This window comes from Vipera ursinii, assembly GCF_947247035.1.
Source record: "Vipera ursinii genome assembly, chromosome: 13".
NCBI lineage: Eukaryota > Metazoa > Chordata > Lepidosauria > Squamata > Viperidae > Vipera > Vipera ursinii.
The window spans coordinates 15,925,137-15,950,525 of NC_139526.1; the positions used below are offsets into that span (position 1 = coordinate 15,925,137).

At 49.1% G+C, this 25,389-nt stretch overlaps 1 protein-coding gene and 1 long non-coding RNA gene across 4 annotated transcripts in view; one reads left to right on the plus strand and one right to left on the minus strand.

The window, feature by feature from the left end:
• Window positions 1–6,340, minus strand: part of PDGFA (platelet derived growth factor subunit A) — a 46,660-nt gene extending 40,320 nt beyond the window's left edge. For all 3 annotated transcript variants that reach the window (XM_083372387.1, XM_083372389.1, XM_083372388.1), the window contains exons 1-2: window positions 5,622–6,340; window positions 2,308–2,404 (exon numbers count right to left, since the gene is read on the minus strand). In XM_083372387.1, coding sequence (XP_083228513.1) covers window positions 2,308–2,404; window positions 5,622–5,684 — 160 coding nt within the window. In that variant the 5' untranslated portion in view covers window positions 5,685–6,340. The remainder of the gene's footprint in view (window positions 1–2,307; window positions 2,405–5,621) is intronic.
• The window catches only part of LOC310646434, a 138,362-nt gene that overhangs the window by 88,804 nt on the left and 24,169 nt on the right, over window positions 1–25,389 (plus strand). The window lies entirely within an intron of this gene.

Genomic DNA, 25,389 nt, shown 5'->3' on the forward strand with positions numbered 1-25,389 from the left:
AAAACAGCGTCTTGTTTTGACGGGACTTTGTTGATAAACAGAGAGTAGAATAGCCACCCGCTATTCTACAGCAAGAGAGTAGCGTCTGATGGACAGGTTTTTCGGCTGGAGATGGAATCTGAGGAGGGATTTCTGACACCCACCAAATCGGAAAAGCCGTCTTCCGCGTTTTAACGGGCCTGTCCCCGTAGCAGAGTTGGCGAGGGAAGGCACCCACTGAAAACATGGCTGAACGGCACCGCCTGTTTTCTGAACAAGATCTGAAAATCCCCATCCATTTTGGAAAAGAAGGAGGTCTATGCTCCCAAATAAAGGCCCCTTCCCGTATTAAAATAGGCACGCACCCCCTCAAATAAAGCCACCTCTTCTGGGGAGATGGTGCTGATTGACTTCCTCTCCCCGAAACTGCAGGGGCCAAAATGAATTTAACACTCATCTACCTTGCAGAGATGTAGATAAGATTTCTCATAGCAATTTCGACAGGGCAAGCCAACGTCAAGAGGGCAGATCAATGTCAAGAGGGCAGATCAATGTCAAGGGGGCAGGTCAATTTCAACAGGACAAGTCAATTTCAACAGGGCAATAGAACAAGTCAATGTCAACAGGGCAAGTCAATTTCAACAAGGCAAGTCAATTTCAATAGGACAAGTCAATTTCAACAGGCAAGTCAATTTCAATAGGACAAGTCAATGTCAACAGGGCAAGTCAATGTCAACAAGGCAAGTCAATTTCAATAGGACAAGTCAATTTCAACAGGCAAGTCAATTTCAATAGGACAAGTCAATGTCAACAGGGCAAGTCAATGTCAACAGGGCAAGTCAATTTCAACAGGGCAAGTCAATTTCAATACAGCAAGTTGATGCAATAGGGCAGGTCAATTTCAACAGGGCAAGTCAATTTCAATACAGCAAGTTGACGCAATAGGGCAGGTCAATTTCAACAAAGCAAGTCAATTTCAACAGGGAAAGTCGATTTCACTGGAGCGAGTCGATTTCAATAGGGCACATCAATTTCAGTGCAATGTTTGTTGGATCAAGGCACTTCACTCCTTCGCTTGGCATTCATCAAACAACCAAACAGTGCCATTCTACTCATGTTTACTCGGAAACAGGACCCACTGAACTGGAAAGCAGAATAATAACAGAATAACAGAGTCGGAAGGGACCTTGGAGGTCTTCTAGTCCAACCCCCTGCTCAGGCAGTAGACCCTAGACCATTTCAGGCAAACGGTTCTCTTCTTGAAAACCTCCAGGGTGGGAGCACCCACAACGTCTGGAGGCAAACTTTAGAGCCCGTGGGCTAATAATCCCTCCAGAAAAACAGAAACGTCCAGGTGTGCCCCAATGCAAAGTGAAAAGGCCTTTGACTTTTCTTTTTAATCCATAACCCTTGCCAGGAAATCTCAAGCCTTCATTTCAGTTTTCTCTGGGGAAAAACTGCCTCAGTCTGTATCTGTAAAATGGGAGTAGACACAGCCTCCTCTGCTGGGCTATTGTACTCCTGAACTCAATGAAGGAAATCAGATATACATCCCATATTTGAAAGCCATAAGGAAGAGAACGATGGAATGGATGAACACCTAAGTGGCCTACAATAAATACCTTGTGAAAAGGCCCAGCCCGCGCCCAGAGAACGAGGCAACACAATTCATAAAATGAAGCTTGTTCCACGTGGGGTCACTACAAACCAGAACCATGTGGAGCCATTATTTGGATGTCAGATGCAATCACGGCTATGCATAACCCAGCTGTCACAGAACGGTAGAGCTTCCGCAGCTAGGGGCAGTGTATCCCTGAATTCTCAAATGCTAGCAAAGGGAACCGGTGGCAGGCAATGGAACAGAGAGGAAAGCTAGTATTTTTCACAAATTAAAAACCTGCCAAAAAAATCCGGGGGGGGGGGGGGGAAAGTGCCAAGAAGTCACTTCACTTCAGATCCGTTGGGCAACTGTGTGGTTTTTTAACAAGCATCTTTTAAAGAAGTATCAAAGGAACATCAGACACAACTGGGCAGCCCTGGGGGGGGGGCAGCCAAACTCAGCCTCTCCTCCTCCTAAACCTCTTTCTCCTCCTTCCCCAAAGGAGGAATGAATGAAGGGCTCCCCCCCCAATCCATTGTGGACTCTCTCCCTGCCCCTCCCCAACGGCAGGCTTGGATTTTTGCATTTCTAAAACTGGCTCTTTGCAAGCCATTTGCCAAGATGGGCCCACCGACCCCCACCCCCACCCCTTGGTAACCACCCCCACCCCCTCACAGACATTGGTGTGGTGGTTGGGGTATAGGAAGAAATGCAAGGGAATAATTTACCTACGGAATCAATTTCCAGGAGACGCTGCAAATCCCGTATGCTGTGAATCTCGCTGTGAGCCAGCCTTTCGATCAGCTCTTGAGGAATCTCTGCTTCCTTTGAAAAGAGAGGGGAGAGAAGGCAGTGCCCCCCAGTTAGTCAGCTTTCCTCCAGATCGCCTCGGGAACAGATCCTGATCTCTAGTCAGCCAGCTCACCAGGTCTCTACCCAGGGAGTCTTTCTGCAAATCGCCTTCGGAGCAGATCCCTAGCCAACCAGATCACTAGATCGCTAACTGAGTCTTCTTGCAAATCAACCCCAGAGCAGATCTCTAGTCAGTCCACCAGATCTCTACCAAGTTTTTCTCCAAATCACCTCCGGAGCAGATCCCTAGTCAATTAGGTCTCTAGATCTCTACTGAGTCATTCTCCAGGTCTCCTCCAGATCAGATCTTGATCCCTAGTCAGTCAGATCCCCAGATCTCTACCGAGTCTTTCTCCCCCAAATCACTTCTGGAGCAGATCCCTAGTCAATCAGATCACCAGATCACTACCAAGTCTTTCTCCCCAAATCATCTCTGGAGCAGATCCCTAGCCAATCAGATCACCAGATCTCTACCAAATCTTTCTCCAAATCACCTCTGGAGCAGATCTTGAACTCTACGGTAGCCAGTCAGATTTCTAGATCTCTAGTCAGCCTTTTTTTCTCCAAATCACCTCTGGAGTAGATCTGGGCCCGATCTTGATCCACTCTGAAGTGGGCTCTTGGATCTGCTCCCAGCTTCTACTTCCAGGTGCTCAGGGACAATGGAGAAAGGGCTGTGTTTTATTGTTTTAAAAATTCTCCTTTTCATGTGCCCAACAAACCAGGCAGCCCACCATTAACATTAGTTCCTCCTCCCCACACTACGATAAGGGAAGCACATGGAAAATTCTGCCCTTTTCATTTTTATTTATTTCTCCCTTTATTGGTGGGGGTGGTCTTGCAAGGAGGGATTAACATTCCTTCAGTGGCTCAGAACTTTGGGGAAAGCTTGAGGTTTGATTTTATTTTTTAAGCGGAGCAGGCAGTGCTTTAAGACCATCCCATAATATTGCCGGGGGGGGGGGAGGAGAGAGCTGTTTTGGCACAACTGTCCCTTTACAATTTACAAGACCATCCCATTTACTAAGAGAGGTCTGAGGTTTAAGTATCTGAAATCAGCCTTCCTAGAGCTATGGGAGAGAAGAGAGAAAGGGAAAGAGAGAGAGAGAGAGAGAGGAAAAAAGAAAGAAGGAGAGAAGAGAGAGAGAGAGAGAGAGAGAGAGAGAGGAGGAGGAGAGATCAAGTTGAAATGTGCCACAGCACAATACTCAAGCACCATTCCACAAGTTGTTTCCTCCTCTGCCAACACCTCACCCCTCCAAAAAAAAAAAAAAAGTGGCAGCAACCTTTTTCCAGCTTATCTAAAAAAAAAATTAAAAAAATCCTTGGACTTTATGGAGCTTGTTCTACATGAATGGGATAAAACAACTCCCCCCCCCTTTGTTTCATTGTATGTGTGTGTTTTTTTTTAACTGCCTAGCAAAAGGAGTGCTTTGACCCAAGGCAACTCTTCTTTTTTTTCCAAAAGCAGGAAACTTGCAAGAAAATCAAAGTTCCGGCCTCCATTGGGGCTTCACCCTTTCTCCAAAATTTTCCTGAGTGGGTGGGTGGGTGGGCCTGGTTCTAGATAAGGACCCGAATCCCACTGTTTGGGGGGGAAAAATCAGCAAAATAGAAAGAAAAGGCACGTTGTTTTTCTTTTTCCCAGCACCCTTCTGAAAAGCAAGAAAAACCAGCCTGCTTGAAAATATTACTCCTCCTTTTTGGCCTCCGAATTCCCACGCTCCGCAATGGTTACTAGAAACAATTCCCCAATTTTTTTTTTTTAAAAAAATTATATTTGGGGGGGGGAAGGGAAGGCAAAGAGGAAGTGGAGGGGGGGCAGAGAAAAAAAATCCAACCTGGGCTCCTCTTTTCCCAGGCTCCAAAAAAGCAGAGCTTTGACACGGCTACGTTCCCACCAGTTCCCACCCAACCCCAGCTTCCTAAAACTAACCCCGTTTCTACCTTTCGATACACCGAGCCACAAGCTAACCAAGATAGGTGAGTCGGGGGGGGCCCTGCACTGCACCCCCCCACACACACACCCCAATCTCCCAAGCCCTCTCCTGCTTCTGAAAAAAAAAACTAACTGCGATTGTCCTTCGCCCCACTACTCCTGCAGGAGAACTCGGTTGGAAACCCCTACCTGGGTTAAGGCGGTTGTCTGAACGCCCAAGTCCCTGGGGTTGGGCTGGTAGGGGGGTGGTGGGAAGGAAAGAAGCTCGTTTCAAAAGGCCAAAAGTCCTAACTTCTAAGAGAAACGTGCCAAGTCAATCTGGGAAACACAGTCGGGTTGTTGTTGTTGTTGTTTTGTGTTGTTTGTTTCCCCCCCCCCGCCGCCCCCGCCGCCGCTTTTCTCCCAGTCCTCGTCGAGATAACCTTATAAAGTGAATTTTCAGAGCGGAGGGGAGCTTAACGCGCGGTTGCATCTCGGAAGGGCAAAACGTTCGTGGAATTGCTTCCTTCTCCTATTTTAGTCATTTCGGGGTGGTTTTCCGCCCCCCAAGAGCGGCAAGCTGGCTAGTCAAGAGGACCCCACTTGTTTCTAGGCTGTCGGCTTCCTTCACCCTTCTCTCCAGCCAGGTTGGCAAAAAAATATATATATATCTTTTCAGATAAATTAAAATAAAATAAAATAAACCACGCCAGAGGCTGGCTCGCCTGGCGCGTTTGGAGCGCCCTTCCTTTGCACGTCTGCACGCGCGCCAGAACCGAGGCCGGGCAGGGTGAACGGAGGGGGCTGGGATCCAAGCCGACCTCGCAGCTCCCACGTCTGGTTGGGGACGAGGAAGAGGAAGAGGAAGAGGAAGAAGAGGGAGCCGCGCTGCTTTGAGGGATGGCGGTTGAGCCGCGCGCGTGGAACGGCCGCCTTCCCACGCCACCCCTTTGGGTCCTGGGAATAAATCCGGGGAAGGGAAGCTCTTGCTTCTCTCCACCCGGAGGGTCCAAGGTGAAAAGCCCAAGCCCACGCCCGGCGGGAGGGTGTGGGGGTGGGTGGGTTTCAGGTGGAAGGTAGAGGCAGGACGAGGGAGGGAGAGGAGGAGGGGGGGGGAAAGAGAAGAAGGATGCCAGCGATGCAAAAAAAATTAAAAAAAAAGGTTTTGCAATCAGTCGGAGATTTTAAAAGGGGAGAGGGGAGGGGTCTTCTGCCTTTCCTTCCTCCCCTCTCCCTCTCCCTCCCTCCCTCCTTCCCCAGGTGTGCGCTTACCTCTGCAAACACCAGGGCCAGGTAGCAAAAGCCTATAACCCAGAATGCTGCGCTGATCCTCATTGCGTGCTCATCACTATGGTCGGCCACCCGACTCAACGGTGCAGCGCGGAAGGCGCACCAGCCCGCCTCCTTGGGTTGGGAAAATAACAACCATCCCTCGAGGGGGGCAGGGGGGGGCGAGGGAGCCACCACCGGCGCTGGGGGTGGGTGGGTGGGGGCGCAGTTGTCCTCCGGGCAGGAAAGGGGGGGGATGGGGGTCGCGCGGGCGGCGCAGGTGGTCTCCTCCTCAATTCCCGGCCGCCTCGAAAGGTCTCTGGGCGGCTGGCTCCGGGGGTCTCCTGGCAGAGGCGAGGGGCTGGTGGGGGGGTGTTTCTTCGGCGCTCTGCCGGCTCCCCAAGCCAGGCGGCGAGGGGAGGGAAGCCGCTTCGGGAGCCGGACGGCCGGACTCCTGCCTTCCTTTCCTCCCTTGGCCAAGGTGCGACCACCGCCTCCGCCTCCGCCGCCTCTTCTTCTTCTTCTTCTTCTTCTTCTTCTTCTTCTTCTTCTCCTCCTCCTCCTGCAGCCGCTTCGGGCTTCTGGATAAGCAGAGAAAGGCGGCCAGCTTCCTTTTAGCTACATCTCGGCCCGGCTGGCGACGAAGGGAAAGGCGGGAGCCGGCCCGGAGTCCATCACCTGTCTGAGAGCCGCTCTCGCCCCTTTGGCAGACAGGCGAAGAGTTCCCGGTCCCTCCCCTCCCCTCGCTTCCCCCAGCCCCTCCCTCTCCCCACCCCTTCCAAAACACCCACCCACCCACCCACCCAGCCAGCCCGGAGCAGCAGGCGGCAAAGCGCAGCGGCAGCCAAGGGGAAAGAGAAGAATCTAGTCGGTTTCCACCCCCCCACCCCCCCCACCCACCCGACACACACAGACGCACACGCACACACAGACACACCAAAAAAAACAGGGGGGGGGGGAGAGGAAGGAAGAAGGGAGGCGAGAAAGAAAGCGAGAAAGCAAAATGTAACCCAAGAGGGCGCCCTGCAGCTTTCCCTCTTCCCACCCCCGGGCTAGGCGAGGGGATCTTTCCGGGAAGGACCGTCAGGTGATCCCACAGCCTTCTTTCCTCCTCCTCCTCCTCCTCTTCCTCTTCCTCTTCCTCCTTCCCAGCGCGGCCGCTTCGTTTCCCCGGGAGTAGTTGGGAAGGTGCGGGCAGAACCGGGCCGCCGCTTGGCATCCGCGTTTGTTTATTATTATTATTGTTTGTTTATTATTATTATTATTTGTTTATTATTATTATTATTATTTTATTATTATTATTATTATTATTATTATTATTATTATTATTATTATTATTATTATTATTATTATTATTATTAATTATTTTTATTATTATTATTATTATTATTATTATTATTATTATTATTATTATTATTATTATTATTATTATTATTATTATTATTTATTTATTTATTTATTTTGCAGAACCGAGGCTGAGATCAAAGGGCGGCCGGGTCGAAGGCGGAGGCTTCGGAAGCGAAAGCGGCTCGGATTCACTTTCACTCCCTTTCTCCCTCCTCCTCCTCCTCCTTCCTTTCTCCCCCCCCCACCCTCCTCCCCGCGCCTTAGCAAAAGAGCGGCTGCTGCAAAGGCTCGGCCGGGTTTGGTGGTTTGGGGGCGGGGGGGGCGTTTGGGAGGAGAGGGGGGGGAGGAGAAATCGGGCAAACAGGGGTGGGTCCGCTGGGGAATTTGGGGCGCGAGGGCAGGCGGAGGGCATCGGGGGGGGGGGGGAAGGGAGATTTCGGGGCGCGGGAGACGCCGGGGGGGGGGGGGTAGAGAGAGAGAGAGATCGTCTCTCCGGCTTGGAAGAGGCTGCGCTGGAGAAATCCCTGGGGGGGGGGAGAGGCGCGCCGCCGTGTGTGTGTGTGTGGAGGGGGGGGCTCCTTCTGTCCCAGGCGAGGCGCCTCCTTTCCTACCTTCCTCCCCCCCCCACACCACCACCACTCCCCCGCCACCCCGGGCACGCTCCACCCTGCTCGACTCCCGGCAGGCAGCCCCCCAGGGCGAGCGAGGCGTGCGGGGTTTGCTGCAAACGCAGCCCAGGCGTCGCGGGTTGTGGCGACCAGCAAGCCAGCGAGGGAGGTTGTGGGGGGGGGTGTGGGGGGGGGGAAAGAGAGGTGGAAGCAACACAGGCGCGCAAACACACACACACACAAACACACACACACAGACAGACGCCCCCGGGCGCTGCACCAAGGTGGCAGGCAAACCCACGCAGGCACCCACGCCCCAAAAAAGGAAGGCCGGGGGGGGGGAGAGGGGGGAAAAGTGCGCGCCTTGCCAAGTGTTGCGACTACTTCGGGGGTGCCCTGGGTCTCGGGGTGCGGGGAGACGCGGCCTTGCTTGGTTTCCCCCACCCCCCCTATTTCACTCCTCCTCCCACCCCCGCTCCCGCGTTCCTCCGCAGCCTCGCCGGCGAAAGACAGCCCCCGCTTCTTCGCGGGGGAGTGGGAAGGGGGGCTCGGCAGGTTTCCCCACCACCCCCACCCGCCGTTGCCACCTTAAGCCCACCTGCTGCTTATCTGGGCGGAAAAGAAACGCCATGGTTACTAGGCGGCGGCGGCACTTGCCGGCCAGATTCGGGTGGGGTGGGGGGGGAGTGGAGGAGGACTCTCTTTTCTTCCCTCCCGTGGGGCGGTGGGTGGGCTGGGGGGGTGGGTGGAAGGAAGGGGTATGCTTTCCCACGCGCGCTCTCCAGCCACACGTGGGTTGCTCCAGGCTGCGGAAGACAACCGCGCAGGAGGGGAGGGGGGAAAGGGTCTGCGGAGCAAAGCAGCTTCAAGCAAGCCGGGATTGAGACCCCTCACCCACCCACCCACCCCGAGCTGGAAATAGGCAGGGGAGAGGTCTCTTCTGGGTTTCACACACACACACACACACACACACACACACACACACACACACCGTTGCTTTCTCTCTCTTTTTTTTTTAAATGCCCCATAGCCTTCGGACGCGCCAGGCGCGGGACGAGAGAAATGCGCGGAAGGAGAAATGCGGGGGACCCCTGCACCCTGTTTCTGAAGCCCCTCCACCCCCGCCTGCAGCCCAGCCTTGGGGGGGGGGTCAAGAGTCACAAAACGGTTCGGTTTTTATTCGCTCCTGAAAGCGGGCTAAAGAAAGGCGCGGGACGATGAAAAGAGTTCGCCAGGCTTTTGATCGGGAGGCGAAACTCCCCGTTGACCAATCTTGGCGAGTCTCAACGGGTTCGCTTCTGGATCGGAAGGGTTGGACTTTAAAAACAGCTTGCCTCGAGTGGCTTTGCTTTCCTTTCAACCTTCCTTCTCTTTCGCCCCCCCCTCCACTTTTATTTTATTTATTTTATTTTTATTTTTTTTATTTTATTTTTTGCCAACCCCTTCTCGGTGGGTTGGGAGGGGGGGGAGGGGAGGGGGAGGGGGGTCTTCAAGCTGTCAAATGAAAGCTGCCGCCTTACCCATAGTTTGCCGAGGGATCTCAGTGACCCTTAAAACGGGGGTCCCAATCTTGACCCCTTTAAGACACCTGGACTTCATCTCCCAGAATTTCCCAGCCAGCCATACGCGTTGAGGAATTCTGGGAGTTGAAGTCCACTCGGCTCAAAGTTGTCGAACTTGGACAAGTTCTCCCCTTAAAGAGATTCCCGGAGGTCATCCGGGCCCCCATTTCTTTCTGGCCTGCCTTGGGAATTTCCTTTGTCAGGAAAGGGGGAAAAAAATCACGTGATTTCCCAGGATGCTGCAGCCGTCATAAATACGAGCCAGTGGCCAAGCGTTTGAATTTTGATCCGGGGACCACGAACGCATGCTGCCCCGGTCGTAAGTGTGAAAAAAACAGTCCGACTGCGGTAAGTTGAAGACTATTTGTCCAATTCAGGGGGTCTTCAAACTTGGACCCTTTGGGGACTTGTGGACTTCAACTCCCAGAATTCCTCAGCCAGCATGGCTGGCTGAGGAATTCTGGGAGTTGAAGTCCACAAGTCCCCAAAGGGCCAAGTTTGAAGACCCCGCCCTGGTCCAATCCATGGGATGGATCCATCCAAAGCAGAGGAAAGGAAAAAATGTTGCTCTCCCAATTCAGGCCTCTTGATCTGACGTCAACTGGAGCTACTTGGGTTTTGGTGTATCTTGGTGGTGACGGAGTCTGGGCCAACGCAAGTTCAAAGTCAATTGCCTTATTCTTCAGTTACATATTAATCCTACCTCCTATTGATTCAGGACCTGCTTTGCTGTCTCAGAAGCCAAAAACTGACCCGGGGGGGGGGGGTAACGCTGGCTTTGTTAAAAATTAATTTTTGGATACTTTCTCCAATATTCACGGCCTCTCGGTTTCAGGATCCAGTTGGGGTTGTGTTTTTTTTTTCCTAGCCCAGGTTGATTTGATTTGCTCGTTACTCATGAAAAATGGATATTTTTTTTTAACCTTTGGGCATTTTCCCAGGCCAAACCCTTCCCACCCCACCCCGGAGGACCGCTTTTGTCTTTCAAGGCCCTGGTCCAATTGATCGAATAAGTTTTAATTTCACCTGGTTTTGGTTTGCGCCTGTGGGTGACGGAATCCTGAAACGTTCTGGCACATAAAGGTGGTCCTTGACTTACAACTGTTCGTTTAGTGACTGTTCAAAATTACAGCGGCACAGAACAAGTGACTTATGACCATTTTTCACACTTAACAGCCATTCCAGCAACCCCAGGGTCATCTGATCCAAATTCAGATCAACTGGCAACCCACTCATTCTTATGACGGTCACAGCGTCCCGGGGTCACGTGATTTCCCCCCTTTTTGCGACCTTCTGACAAGCAAAGTCAGTGGTGGGAAGCCGGCTTCAATGAACAACCGTGTTACTAACTTAACAACCGCAGAGATTGACTTAACAACGGCGGCGAGAAAGGTTGTAAAAACGGGGCCAAACTCACTTTAACAAACAAAGCTCACTTCTGCGCTTAGCGAGAGAAAATTTGTGACGTTAAGTCCGGATTTGATTTTGGGACGACTGGCCCAAAGTCACCCAACGTTTGAGGCTTAATGTGGGACTAGAACTCACCGTCTCCTGGTGATTGGTCCAAAGTCACCCATCCGGTTCTCACGATTAAGGCAGGACTAGAATTAAGGAGGGACTAGAGGGACGCGGTGGCTCAGCGGGTTAGGACGCTGAGCTTGTCAATCAGAAGGTCGGCAGTTTGGCGGGTCGAATCCCGAGTGCCGCGTAGCAGAGTGAGTGCCTGTTACTCGTCCCAGCTTCTGCCAACCCAGCAGTTCGAAAGCACGTAAAAATGCAAGTAGAAAAATAGGGACCACTCCAGTGGGAAGGTAACAGCGTTCCGTGCGCCTTTGGCGTCTAGTCATGCCGGCCACATGACCACGGAGACGTCCTCGGACAAGCGCTGGCTCTTCGGCTTTGAAATGGAGATGAGCACCGGCCCCTAGAGTCGGAAACGACTAGCACGCATGTGCGGGGGGGGAACCTTTACCTTTACCTAGAATTCACAATTTCCTGGTTTCTCATTTGCTTCTTCAGTCACTAGACCAGACTGGTTCCTTTGGGTATTTTGCTCTCCCTCCTCTGTTCCTCATCTATAAAATGGGTATAATTCTCTGGAGCTGCTTTTAAGGGCAATAAGGGACACCAGTTGTGCACACTCAGAAAGGCTTGGGAGAGCAAGCGAGTCCAGACAGCTATAACTCCACACCTCTTAATTTAGAAGTGTACCATCACAGCGATGTACCCATTCTGTCCTTCGGTCATGTGAGGCTCTCAGTGAAGGTGGGTTCTTGTGTGTGTGTGTGAACCTAAGTTTGAAATGCAGCATATTTTTTTTTCTTCTGCAAGCAGAAGCCTGCAAAGAAAAGCAGCTGGGCATTCCATGGTTAGTCCAACCATCCCTTAAGTGGATTAAATGCAATAACGCAACCGAAGACCCTCATTTGGGAGGGAGATAATTGGGCTGTAAAAGATACAACTTTCTACCTGACTTTGGAAGACACACCAGGCTTTCCCAGAAAGTGGATATATCTGATTCTGCAGCTTTAAACATTTAAAGGTAAAGGTAAAGGTGTTCCCCCGCACATGCGTGCTAGTCTTTTCCGACTCTAGGGGCCGGTGCTCATCTCCGTTTCAAAGCTGAAGAGCCAGCGCTTCTCCGAGGACGTCTCCGTGGTCATGTGGCCGGCATGACTAGACGCCAAAGGCGCACAGAACGCTGTTACCTTCCCACCGGAGTGGTCCCTATTTTTCTACTTGCATTTTTTACGTGCTTTTGAACTGCTAGGTTGGCAGAAGCTGGGACGAGTAACGGGCGCTCACTCTGTTACACGGCGCTCGGGATTTGACCCGCCAAACTGCCGACCTTCTGATCGACAAGCTCAGCGTCTTAACCAACTGAGCCACCGCATCCCTTTAAACATTTGGGGGTATGTAATTGCTTGTTCCAACTTTTTTAAAAAAAACTTTTTTGGGGAAAAAAAGTATTTCTTTCAATGGAACCCCCAACCTTTTCTCTTTCTCTCTCTCTCTCTCTTTTTTCTCCAAAAATCTCTCAAGTCCTAAGGCCTGCAGACAGTCTTTGGAGCAAAACTGAGGATTAGAACTTAGCTCTTTGGAAAGCACGGGTGAGGTCCAAACGTTAGCCGGGGAGGGTTAATGTTATGGGTGCAGGAAATCTTTTTAAGACAGTGGGATCCCCAAGTTTTTTTTTTATCAAAAAACAAGAAAGTCCAGTTGCCTTGTGGAAGAAAAAACAACAACAACAAATTTTCGGGACAACTGTGATCGGGATAGCTGAAAATCTCAACGGGATGTTTGAAGCTTCCGGCTCTAGAGCCTTATGCAGCCTTCTAAATCAGTCCATTAGCCCTCACAACAAAGAAGCAACAGGAGTTGGGAAGATGAGCAATCTGCAAGTAGTCCTCGATTTACAACCACTCATTTAGTGACTGTTCAAAATTACAACAGAACTGGAGGGGGGAAAATAGCTTGCCACAGATCTTCGCCATTATAGCTGCCCCGGCCACCCCACAGTCTTTGACTTACAACCGTTCTTTTAGCAGCCATTCAAAGTTATGACAGCACTGGGAAGAAGAAAAAAGGGATTTAGGGCCAGTCCTCACACTTACGGCCATAGCAGCCTCCACACAGTCAGGTGATCAAAATCCAGGCACTTGACATGCATTTATGACGGCCGCAGCATCCCAGGATCCTGGGATCAGCATTTGTAACCTTGCCAGCTGGCGTCTGGCTCTCATTTTTTTACAACTTTTAGTCAAACTATATTTAAAAGAGGGAAAACTACACACACAGACACAAAGAGAGAGAGAGAGAGAGAAACAACATTGCCACATTCAGAAACGCCGCGGAAGCCACCTCGGTCTTGCAGAAGGCAAAAACGAGGGATGAAAGGGGAAGAAAAAAGCGTGCTTGTTACGCTTGCAAATATTCAGCCGAAAGAAGGCTGCGAGTGTGTGGCTGCTTAAAAGAGGCCTGTCTGATGTTTCAGCGAGCTGGGGGAGAGATTTTTTTTTTGCCTTTAGATAATAATAGCAAGGGTGTTTTTTTTAAAAGAAGAAGAAGATAAAGTGCATTCTTTTTGGAGGGGTTCTGGTGGGAGGGAGCTTTTGCTGTACGATTAAAATGTTTGATCGCTTATCCTTCCAGACAGAAGAGTCAGAAATGGACAGCAGCCAAGCAGACAAAACAGTTACTACCACTTCTTTATCTCCCCAGCAGGCCAGTGTCCAGAGTCAGGCAAAATGACATCATGCAGCTCTCCAAATAATAATAATAATAATTATTATTATTAATGTACCCCGTCAAACATCTTCTCCTGCCTATCCTGGGTCCTCGGGAAGAGGATACTTGAGAGGTGGACAAAAATGCCCAAACCGGTCTGAACATCTGGCTGACTGTGGGACGAAGCATAATAAGTGCACTTGGCATGATCCAGAAACATCTGGAGCACCACCACCCCCCTCGACACCATCTGGATTGACAAGATCGCCACTGGTCAGTTGCAAAAGGCAGCTTTGCTCGGAACAGCTGACCCCCTGTCAGCATAGCTCGAAAGCCATCAAACAAGAACTTCTTCCTATCCTAGGTCTTTGTGAGGGACTCTGCAGGCAGACAAAGAATGCCAAATCCAGTCTAAACATCTGGCTGACTAGGCAAGCAAGCGTTTTTATTGTCGGGAGCGCCACTTGAACACCACCGCCATTGACACAATCACTGTTCAGTCAATTGCGAAAGGCAGCTCGCTCTACTTTTAACACCATCCAACAAAGAACATTTCATGCCTATTTCAGGTCCTTGGGAAGGACTCTGTAGGGTAGATAAAAACACCCAATCCAGTCTAAACAGCTGGCTGACTACACAATCAATTATCATCGCAATATTTGCTTTTAATCGGGAGCACCACTTGAACACACACACCTCCCCAGCATTGACACAATCACCGCCCGTCAATTGCGAAAGGCAGCTCTATCTTTAACACCATCCAACAAGAACATCTGCCTATCCCGGGGGGGGGGAAGGGCTTTCTTGATAGGTGGACAAAAATGCCAAACCCAGTCTAAACATCTGGCTGACCGGGGAACCCACCATCATGCTAACCCTGTCCAAACGGATGAAAATTGCTCTCCGGGGTCCCTCCATCACGATTATAGTTGCCATGGCAATAACAAAAAACATCCCTCCCCCTTTCCAAAGGCCTTGAAGATCTTCTTAATCAGCATCTCATGTTTTCTTCTCCCACATGAGTTCTGTTGGCAAGGGCTTATCTAGAAATGTAGTTGGCTGGAAACAACACGAGGGTTGGGGTGGGGGTGGGTGGGGGAAAATCACCGCCGGTTTGAAATTGGGGAGAGGCAGACGAGTCAAAGAGCAGAATTCAACCTGATGGGTCATTTTAGCTGCCTTCCCCCACACACACACACTCTAGCGATAACAAAGTTGCTGGTCAGCAGCGCAATCCAGGTGAGACTTGAAGGTGGGGGGGGCAGACATCCAAGCCCAATTCTGCAAGATGGGGAACGGGACTTCCCCTTACAAAACACCCCAGTTTGAGATGGATGGGCATTGCTGTCTCAAGAGTCCATTCCCTGTGTCATTCCAGTTGGTGAGCGTGGAGCAGCTGGGAATCTGGGGGCCATTTCTGGAGGATGTGCCAGATTGGAAAACTGCCAGTAGACCCCAGGTGGGCTGCTGTGGTGAGGACCAGCCCAACATATGAAGAACGGTTGCAGGATTTGGGAACGGCTGGTCTAGAGAAAAGAAGGACTTGGGGGTGACCTGATAGCAGTCTTTCATTATGTGAGGGGCTATCACAAAGAATTGCAATGTATGGCTGCGAAAGCTGGACCATAAGAAAGGCCGAGCGCCAAAGAATTGAGGCCTTTGAACTCTGGTGCTGGAGAAGACTCCTGCGAGTCCCTTGGACTGCAAGGCGATCCAACCGGTCAGTCCTAGAAGAGATCAACCCTGACTGCTCTTTAGAAGGCCAGATCCTGAAGCTAAAACTCAAATACTTTGGCCACCTAATGAGAAGGAAGGACTCACTGGAGAAGAGCCTCATGCTGGGAAAGATTGAGGGCAAGAGAAGAAGGGGACGACGGAGAAGGAGGTGGCTGGATGGAGTCCCTGAAGCAGTTAGACGTGAGCTTAAAAGGGCTCCAGAAGATGGTAGAGGACAGGAAGGCCTGGAGGAACCTTTATTTATTTATTTTATTTTATTTTAATTCCATTTATATCCCGCCCTTCTCCGAAGACTCAGGGCGGCTTACAAGCTTAGCAGTAGCCTTCATTCTATGTATGTGCCTGCTTGTTAGGGCTTTCACACACACCCCATAGTTGTCCATAGGGTCACGATGGGTCGGACACGACTTCGCAGCTAACAACAACAATCACAAAGAAGCGGGAGGGGGGGTCGTTGTGAACGTATTTTCCAAAGCACCAGAAGGCAAGACAAGAAACAACGGATGGAGAGAAGGAGAGAAGCAACCTAGAACTAAGGAGAAACTTCCTGACAGTTAGAACAATTAACCAGTGGAACAACCTGCCTCCAGAAGCGGTGAATGCTCCAACACTGGAAGTTTTTAAGAAGAAACTGGACAGCCGTTTGTCTGAAATGGTATAGGGTTTCCTGCCTGAGCAGGGGGTTGGACTAGATGACCTCCAAGTTCTCTTTGAGCTCTATTCTATTTACTCTATTCTGTTCTGTTCTGTTCTAAAATACAAGGGAGGTTGAGATAAACTCTGCTATTCTGGATCTTTAAAAAAAAAACCAGAAATATTTTTTCTGTTCAGCATAGTACAGGATGTACCTTCCTGTTATTTCTCTCCCTTTCACTTTTCAGAAACAAAGATTTCCTTCCTTCTTTTCTTTCCACATGTCATTAAATCAGGAATTTTCCCCTTTCAGCCAATTCCACATACTTTTTTCCCCTTTGGCTATAAAGGAAAAAGAGGATTGGAAGTTTAGCAGAGGGTAAAACAGGGGAACTGCAGGTTATATTTTGGTCCCTGGCGGAGGGAAAGATCGGGGAACACCAGTGCCAGCTGCTGCGGGAAGAAAGATAATAAAAAGCTGTATTATGAACAGGGGGGATTTAGATGCATAGTCGATCCCCAAACAGAAAGGAGGGAGGGAGGGAGGGAGGGAGGAAGGAAGGAATCTAGTTGTAAGTCAGGGAGGAAGGGAGGAAGGAAGGAAGGAAGGAAGGAAGGAAGGAAGGAAGGAAGGGAGGGAGGGAGGGAGGAATCTAGTTGTAAGTCAGGAAGGAAGGAAGGAAGGAAGGAAGGAAGGAAGGAAGGAATCTAGTAAGTCAGGAAGGAAGGAAAGAAGGAAGGAAGGAAGGAAGGAAGGAAGGAAGGGAGGGAGGGAGGGAGGGAGGGAGGGAGGAATCTAGTTGTAAGTCAGGAAGGAAGGAAGGAAGGAAGGAAGGAAGGAAAGGAGGGAGGGAGGAAAGAAAAGAAAGAAAGAGAGAAAGAAAGAGAGATAGAAAGAAAGAAAGAAAGAAAGAAAGAAAGAAAGAAAGAAAGAAAGAAAGAAAGAAAGAAAGAAAAAGAAAAAAGAAAAGAGGGAAGTAAATAAGTAGGTAGGTTAGCTGCCCTTCCTGAAATCCACCAATTATTTTTATTCTGTTTGACCTAATGATTTGGATGTAGTAGTTCAGGGTTGAACTGGCGGCGAGGGGTGGTGGTGGTGGTCCTTGGTGTTACCTAGTTGGGTCATGAAACATCTGCAAGTAAACAGCCATGTGCAGAGAGCACCAGGGACCCCACAGTCCTCCTCCTCCTCTTCCTCTCCACAAACCCCACTCCCTTCTAATACTGACGATGTTACCTAGTTGGGTCATGAAACGTCTGCAAGAAAACCACCCAGCTCAGAGAGCACCAGGGAAAAACTCGCAGAGTTTATTCTGTTCAATATTGAGGCGTTTTCAGTTTGCTGAATGAGAGAGCAGCTGCATTTGAAAATGCTTTCCTTCCTGGCCAGAGTTTAAAGGATTTCTTTGCTTAAGCCACCGGTTCAGCGGGCTGCTTCCCAAACATTTTCCAACTGCCACTCTTTACTCCCGACGCTGTTGCAAAGGCTGCAGACGGCGTGGCATGGGCTCTGCAGTCCATCTGCCAGCTCTTGCCTGGTGTGAAGTGGCTTCGTGCCCACAGGGTGTAAATAGTGTGCAAATAAGATATGCAAACATGTCACTCCCCCTCCGGCTCAGGACTTGTGACTCTCCTCGGGCTGGGCTCAGCAAAGATGGAGGCTTGCCAGTTGCAGGAAGGGGATGGGACTCCTTCTGCATCTTGAACAGGTGCCCCGGAGAAGAAGCCAGCAAGTTGGAGGTTGGGGGGGGGAGGGGGAGAGAAAGAAAAGGACCCCATTTACCAGGAAAGGTTGGGTGCATCAAGTTCTGTGAGGTCAAGAGCTTTTGGGTGTTCTGGATAAATGAGGAGGAACAGAACTCGCAACAGATAACCTGATAATCTTCCTTCCTTCCTTCCTTCCTTCCTTCCTTCCTTCCTTCCTTCCTTCCTTCCTCCCTCCCTCCTTTCCTTCCTCCCTCCCTTCCTTCCTTCCTTCCTGCTTCCTTCTTTCCTTCCTTCCCTTTCCCTCTTTCCCTCCCCCCTTCCTTCCTTCCTTCCTTCCTTCCTCCCTCCCTCCTTTCCTTCCTTCCTCCCTTCCTTCCTTCCTTCCTTCCTGCTTCCTTCTTTCCTTCCTTCCCTTTCCCTCTTTCCCTCCCCCCTTCCTTCCTTCCTTCCTTCCTTCCTTCCTTTCCTTCCTGCTTCCTTCTTTCCTTCCTTCCCTTTCCCTCTTTCCCTTCCCCCTTCCTTCCTTCCTTCCTCCCTTCCTTCCTTCCTTCCTTCCTGCTTCCTTCTTTCCTTCCTTCCCTTTCCCTCTTTCCCTCCCCCCTTCCTTCCTTCCTTCCTTCCTTCCTTCCTTCCTTCCTTCCTTCCTTCCTTCCTTTCCTTCCTGCTTCCTTCTTTCCTTCCTTCCCTTTCCCTCTTTCCCTTCCCCCTTCCTTCCTTCCTCTTCTCATTCCCATCTCCCCTTCCTTCCCTCCTTCCCTCCCTCCCTCCCTCCTTTCCTTCCTTCCTTCCTGCTTCCTTCTTTCCTTCCTTCCCTTTCCCTCCTTCCTTCCTTCCTTCCTTTTCCTTCCTTCCTTCCTTCCTGCTTCCTTCTTTCCTTCCTTCCCTTTCCCTCTTTCCCTTCCCCCTTCCTTCCTTCCTCTTCTCATTCCCATCTCCCCTTCCTTCCCTCCCTCCCTCCCTCCTTCCCTCCTTTCCTTCCTTCCTTCCTGCTTCCTTCTTTCCTTCCTTCCCTTTCCCTCCTTCCTTCCTTCCTTCCTTCCTTCCTTCCTTCCTTCCTTCCTTTCCTTCCTGCTTCATTCTTTCCTTCCTTCCCTTTCCCTCTTTCCCTTCCCCCTTCCTTCCTTCCTCTTCTCATTCCCATCTCCCCTTCCTTCCCTCCCTCCCTCCCTCCTTCCCTCCCTCCTTCCTTCCTTCCTTCCTTTTATTTGAGAAAAGCAGCACTGCATTCTTTCTCAAACAGGAAGGGGGTTGTCCAACCTGCACAACTAAGGCACACTTTGCAAGGATGCAACAGTGCCGTGTGCCTTGCAAGCCTCCAGCAGCAGCTTTCCAAATAATGTGGCTAAGGGTCTTCAGAGACATTGCCCAAGGTTGCTCCTCACTCTTCATGCTCCCAAATATTTAGGGGGGGGGGAAACAACTAAATAAGCTTTGAGGAGGTAAAAAGATGTTATCACGTAGTATTTCTGGGTTGTTGCTTTTTTTTCCCCTTTCTCCTCACTCCAGACGGGGATTTAATGGTTTGTTGTGCTCAGAGAATGCATTTGTGTTGGCCCACAGCTACGGAGGCTTGTTCAATGGGCGCGCCTCTCAGGTAAATGGATAACCGGATGGAAGCTCGTAGTACAATGTTCTTATCCTTCCATCTTTGGATTGGTATTTATTTAAAGACTTTTTAAGGTCAACCTGCTATGGTTCCTGAAATGGTGCCACGGACGCTTTTGACTTCCTTCTGTGCAACCACGGCAACTTTACCACCGATGGACTTCAACTAATTGCTGGCTCAAGAATTGCAGGGGTTGAAGCCCACAGATTGAAAGTTCCCCTAGTTGTCCACCCCCTGCTCTGGCCAACATCTCCCCTCAAGAGGTCCCTATACCACTTAACGGTTGGAAGGGACCTTGGAGGTCTTCCAGCCCAATCTTCTAGTCAAGCAGGAAACCTTATGCTGTTGAACAGAATAAAGGGACCTTGGAGGTCTTCTAGTCCAACCCCTTGCTCAGGCAAGAAGCCCCTGTACGATTTCAGACAAATGGTTGTCCCGTCACCAAGAGTAGGGTGAAAAGAGGAAAACAAGTAGTCCTCAACCTACGACCACATGTGGGATGGGAATTTCCGTTGTTAAGCGAGGCAGTTACAAAGTGAACTATATCCGATTTTGTCAATCCTTTTTAAAGAAGAGACTGGACAGCCATTTGTCTGAAATGGGATAGGGTTTCCTGCCTGAGCAGGGGGTTGGACTAGATGACCTCCAAGGTCCCTTCCAACTTATTATTATTGTTATTATTATTATTATTATTATTATTATTATTATTATTATTATTATTATTATTATTATTACTACTACTACTACTACTACTACTACTACTACGTCTACTCTACCCCTTGAAAAGCTGACCTCAGATACAAATGACTACAAAGATTGAGCGCAATAGAAGAAGGGGACGACAGAGAATGAGGTGGCTGGATGGAGTCACTGAAGCAGGAGGCGTGAGCCTAAATGGAGGACTGTAGCCAAGAAATTAAAAGACGCTTGCTCCTGGGGAGGAAAGCCATGGCAAATCTAGACAGCACACTAAAAAGCAGAGACATCACCCTGCCGACAAAAGTGCGTATAGTCAAGGCTATGGTCTTCCCAGTTGCAATGTACGGCAGTGAAAGTTGGACCGTAAGAAAGGCTGAGCGCCAAAGAATTGAGGCCTTTGAACTATGGTGCTGGAGAAGACTCCTGCGAGTCTCTTGGACTTCAAGGTGATCAAACTGGTCAGTCCTAGAGGAGATCAACCCTGACTGCTCTTTAGAAGGCCAGATCCTGAAGCTAAAACTCAAATCCTTTGGCCACCTAATGAGAAGGAAGGACTCACTGGAGAAGAGCCTCATGCTGGGAAAGGTTGAGGGCAAGAGAAGAAGGGGACGACAGAGAATGAGGTGGCTGGATGGAGTCACTGAAGCAGTAGGCGTGAGCTTAAAGGGACTCCAGAAGATGGTGGAGGACAGGAAGGCCTGGAGGAACGTTGTCCATGGGGTTGCGATGGGTCGGACACGACTTCACAACTAACCACGACAACAACAGAATCAACAAGGGGACAACAGAGAATGAGGTGGCTGGATGGAGTCCCTGAAGCAGGAGGCATGAGCTTAGATGGACTCCAGAAGATGGTAGAGGACAGGAAGGCCTGGAGGAACATTATCCATAGGGTCGCGATGGGTCGGACACAACTTCGCAACTAACAACAACAACAACACTCCTTAAATCATCGTTGTTGGATAGGAATATCTGGGCGGTCCTCAACTTACAACAGTCCATTTACTGACTGTTCAAAGTTGCAACGGTACTGGAAAAAGCTTTACTGATCCCCGTTTTTCAGAGTTACAACCTTTGCACCGTCCCTACAATCACCTGATCAAACTTTGGGGTGATGGGCAACTGGTTCGTATTTATGACGGGGGTCACGTGATCCCCTTTTTGCGTGCTTCTGTCGAGAAAAATCAATGGAGAAGCCCGGATCCACTTAACAACCGGGTTACAAGTCAGTGGGAAAAGCTGGATTCAATTAGCAACCTCATGATTTATTAGCAACTGCATTGATTCACTTAACAGCCAGGGCAAAGGAAAAAAAAGGTCATAAAACCAAGCGTGACTCATTTAAACACTTGTTTAGCGACAGAAATTATGTTCTCGGTTGCGGCCGTAAATTGAGGACGCCCTGTGGTTTATGATCAGCCCGCAGTTTTTTGCGGGGGGAACACTTTGTAAGGTTTCTCTGGGCTGATATAAAAATGCGGGTTTTAAGTATTATAAGTCAAGTCGCCTTTTCAAATAATTTTGCCGTCGGTCCTGTCCAGTGCTCTGGATTAATTTCTTCCTAGCCTATGGGGACTGTAGCCAAGAAATTAAAAGACGCTTGCTCCTTGGGAGGAAAGCCATATCAAATCTAGACAGCACACTAAAAAGCAGAGACATCACCCTGTCGACAAAAGTGCGTATAGTCAAGGCGATGGTCTTCCCTGTTGCAATGTATGGCAGTGAAAGTTGGAACATAAGAAAGGCTGAGCGCCAAAGAATTGAGGCCTTTGAACTACGGTGCTGGAGAAGACTCCTGCGAGTCCCTGGGACTGCAAGGCGATCAAACCGGTCAGTCCTAGAGGAGATCAACCCTGACTGCTCTTTAGAAGGCCAGATCCTGAAGCTAAAACTCAAATACTTTGGCCAGCTAATGAGAAGGAAGGACTCACTGGAGAAGAGCCTCATGCTGGGAAAGATTGAGGGCAAGAGAAGAAGAGGACGACGGAGAATGAAATGGCTGGATGGAGTCACTGAAGCAGGAGGCCTGAGCTTAAATGGACTCCAAAAGATGGTAGAGGACAGGAAGGCCTGGAGGAACGTGGTCCATGGAGTCGCAATGGGTCGGACACGACTTCGCGACTAACAACAACAAGCCTATGGCAGTTATTGATATCCAAAGAGAGAAGGGGGGGGAGAAGCAGAATTTGTTGTTCATGGCCAAAAATCAATACCGCCGAGTTTCTGGTGCAGAAAATCCAGCTAATCTTATTATAATCTGCTTGGCAAGCCGCAGGTTTATGAGCCGACTTCTTGATTAATCATGCCATTCCTTACCTAAAGGCTTTAGAAGGGTTGGATGAACTACATAAACTAAAGTAAATGAACTAAATTGCATTTTTGATGTGTGCCGTTGTGCCCACAGTGAAGGAAAAAAAAGACAATAAAAATTATCTTATTTCTGGGCGAGTCCCAGAGGGAAAACCTCTTTCTCAAACTCTGGTGGCCCAACCGCCAAAGAGGAGCTGCCTAGCTGGATTTTAATGAACTATTGTTGGAACTGCAGAAATGAGACTTTTGGAGCCTTCTCTTCAGGCTGCAGGTAGACCCAAGTGATATCGATGACGTTGCTGCCGACGTTTTGAGGTTATGACGTAAGTACCCGTTCCTCTTCGGCTGAGCTCTCCAAACTTGGCAACTTTTAAGATTGATGAACATCAGCTCCCCACATTTCCCAGGCAGCATGGCTGGCTAAGTTCACGAGTCTTAAAAGTTGCCGCATTTGGAGACCCCCTGCTCTTGAGGAGTCAAAGTTTGAATATGAATAGGTCATTTTTTCCTGATTTTCCCTGCTGTCTGGCCCAGCCACCGAAAGTTGGAAGGTGTGTAGCATCTCATTCTTCTCACAAGTGTAATTATTCCACATTTTCACAGCCTGGCAGGTGCACGCCTTGTGTCTGGAGAATGGCACACTGGCGTCCTCGCAATTCTCCATTCCCCCCGTTCCTCAAAAGGGTCTTCCCTCACCCAATGTAATGGCTCAGTTCCTGGAACCAGCAGCTCTTTCAGTCTTAAGGAAACACAAGGTTGAGTGTGCTTCTAACAAAGACATTGCCTTTCCCTCATCTGAACAACCAAGAGGACATTCCCCTCGGGGCTCTTGAGAAGAAACCACTTGAATCCATTGCCAAACTCAGCTAGAATCCCAGTTGCTTTGCCCCAACCCAACCAACCAGAAAATTCCCAGGCTCCGTAAGAACAGAGGAAAACCAGCAACCTAGTTTTGTAAGATAATAACCATCGGCATTGACAAAATCCCCCATCGGTCAATTGCAAAAGGCAACTTTGCTTGGAACAGCTTACATCCTGTGGACGGCACCTTTAATACCATCAAAGGACCATATCTACCAATCCCAGGTCCTCGGGAAGGGCTCAAAAGGTGGACAAAAATGCCAAATGCCATCTAAGCTTCTGGCTGGCTGTGTGATAAGCCGTCATAATAATTTATTATTCAAACACTTGAACGCTATTGGCATTGACAACATGTCCATCAGTCAGTTGCAAGAGGCAGCTTGACGTAGAACAGCTTACATCCTGCGACGATTCCTTTAACACCATCAGACATCAACATCTGCCTATCCCAGGTCCTTGGGAAGGACTCAATAGGTGGATCAAGGTGGTTGACTCTGCGACCATAATAGGAAGTTAGCATTGCAGTGTGATCAGGTGAGTCCCCTTACCTGCTTACTATGTCCTAGTTCAATTTCCATTACTGTATGACTGACTGGAGAAAAGTACTATGCAAATTAGACTGGGTTTTAGCCGAGAGGGAACGCCAACTGAAAGAAAGTCCTTAAGAAGATTATACGTGATCTGATAGAAGGTCCGTTTGTTACAGCCTTCTGCTGCCTGCAAAGATGTTCCTGAGAAGTTCAGAAGCATTCCATTAGTAGAACTACTACGGCATTCGTGTTCTAACGAATGAGGCCATGAGTATACATCAATGACCTTCCTGCTTCAGATAACCCAATGAAGATACACCTAGACCTTTATTCCTCCAGACCAGGGGTGGGGAACCTTGACTCTTTTATGACTTGTGGACTTCAACTCCCAGAATTGAAGAATTGGCTCAGGAATTCTGGGAGTTGAAGTCCATAAGTCATCAAAGAGCCAAGGTTCCCCATCCCTATTCCAGACCATTATACTAGAGTTCCTTCTAAGCAAACAGACAGATAGGGCTTGGCTGCAGAAGTCAAACTCTTACCTTTCAACTGTCTTGTCCCAACCACCAATGTGGAATTCATTCCTTTAATGGGGCTTTGCATTTGACTCCACAGAATTGAGGACCCACATTTTTCCTAAACTCATCTTTGTTCCCTTGAATGACTCATCTGTCTTCCCACCTACCTAAATCCCTTAAGGGGCATTTCTCGATTTGAATAAACTTCTGAGCACTTCTGAAGTTCCAAGGATTTTATTCATGTCCCCATTCAGTCGCCTTAACAATTACAAGAGAAATGCTGTTTTCATTTCCAATGGCCTCTTCTCCATCAGGAGGATTACCATGACAATTACAAGGTCATTTTGGCCAAAGAACAGATGCAACCCACAAAGATTAAGCAAGCCCAGGTCACAGTGAAATAATACTATCCACTATCCAATCAAGACTGCATCCAACTGTTCAAAAGACAATGCCCTATCTATACTAATGGGTCCAGAAAGAGCCGTTTGAGACCCACACATCTTAATCCCTGGACTGTACCAATTAAAGTTCAACATATCCAGCAAAGGACAATCCATCACTTCTCCTTAACTGGTACCACTCTTCAACTAGAAGGAAATGTCTTCTAATATTCCACCGACACGTGGTTTTCCTCTCAATTTGATCCACGATTCTATGCTCCAGATTCTAAGGTGACAGAGGAAAAGAGTAGACTTTCTCCTGTGTCCTTAAAAAAAATATTACTACCCATCTCCTATTATCTTTTCTGAAGGAAAAACACATCCAGTTCCCTCAACTTTTCCTGGGCCAACTCGGTATGTTCCTTGTCCCCTGATCATCCAGGTTTCCTTTCTCGGCACCTATTCTAGGTTCTCTGAATCTTTTTGGGGGGAGGGTTTCTTTTTTGGGGGGAGGGGCAGGCAGTATGCAAAACTGGACAAAGAATTTGAAAGGCTAGGCCCAATGCAGAACAAAGTTGAACAATTGCTTTCCATGGACAATTGTTCTTCTCCTGAAGCTGAGGGATACCCAGACAATTGAAGGATTTTAACATCAATCTGGACGTTTCATGCTGTCGTCCATCATCTGGCAGTTGACTGCTGAAAATTTTTGAAAGCCGCAATTCTAATGCCACAGGATTGGGAAGGGATGTTTGAACCAATTCTCCACTGTTCTTGCAACTTCACCCGAGCTCCATCAATTTCGACAGTACCCCTTCTTTCATCTTTGTAGAAGTCTTTGAATATCCATAAAATTAGACCTAGACCTAAGACTCAAGACCCCTGAGGCCAGTGGCCCTCAACCATATGGCAGTGATCAAAGGTTTACTACCTGTTTCTCCAGTCACAATTATTTTATTTCCCCCATGCATCACAACAGGATAAGAAAAATGAAAGGGGTAAATAAACACTTATTTGCAAACCAATGTTTTCTTTGAAAAAAA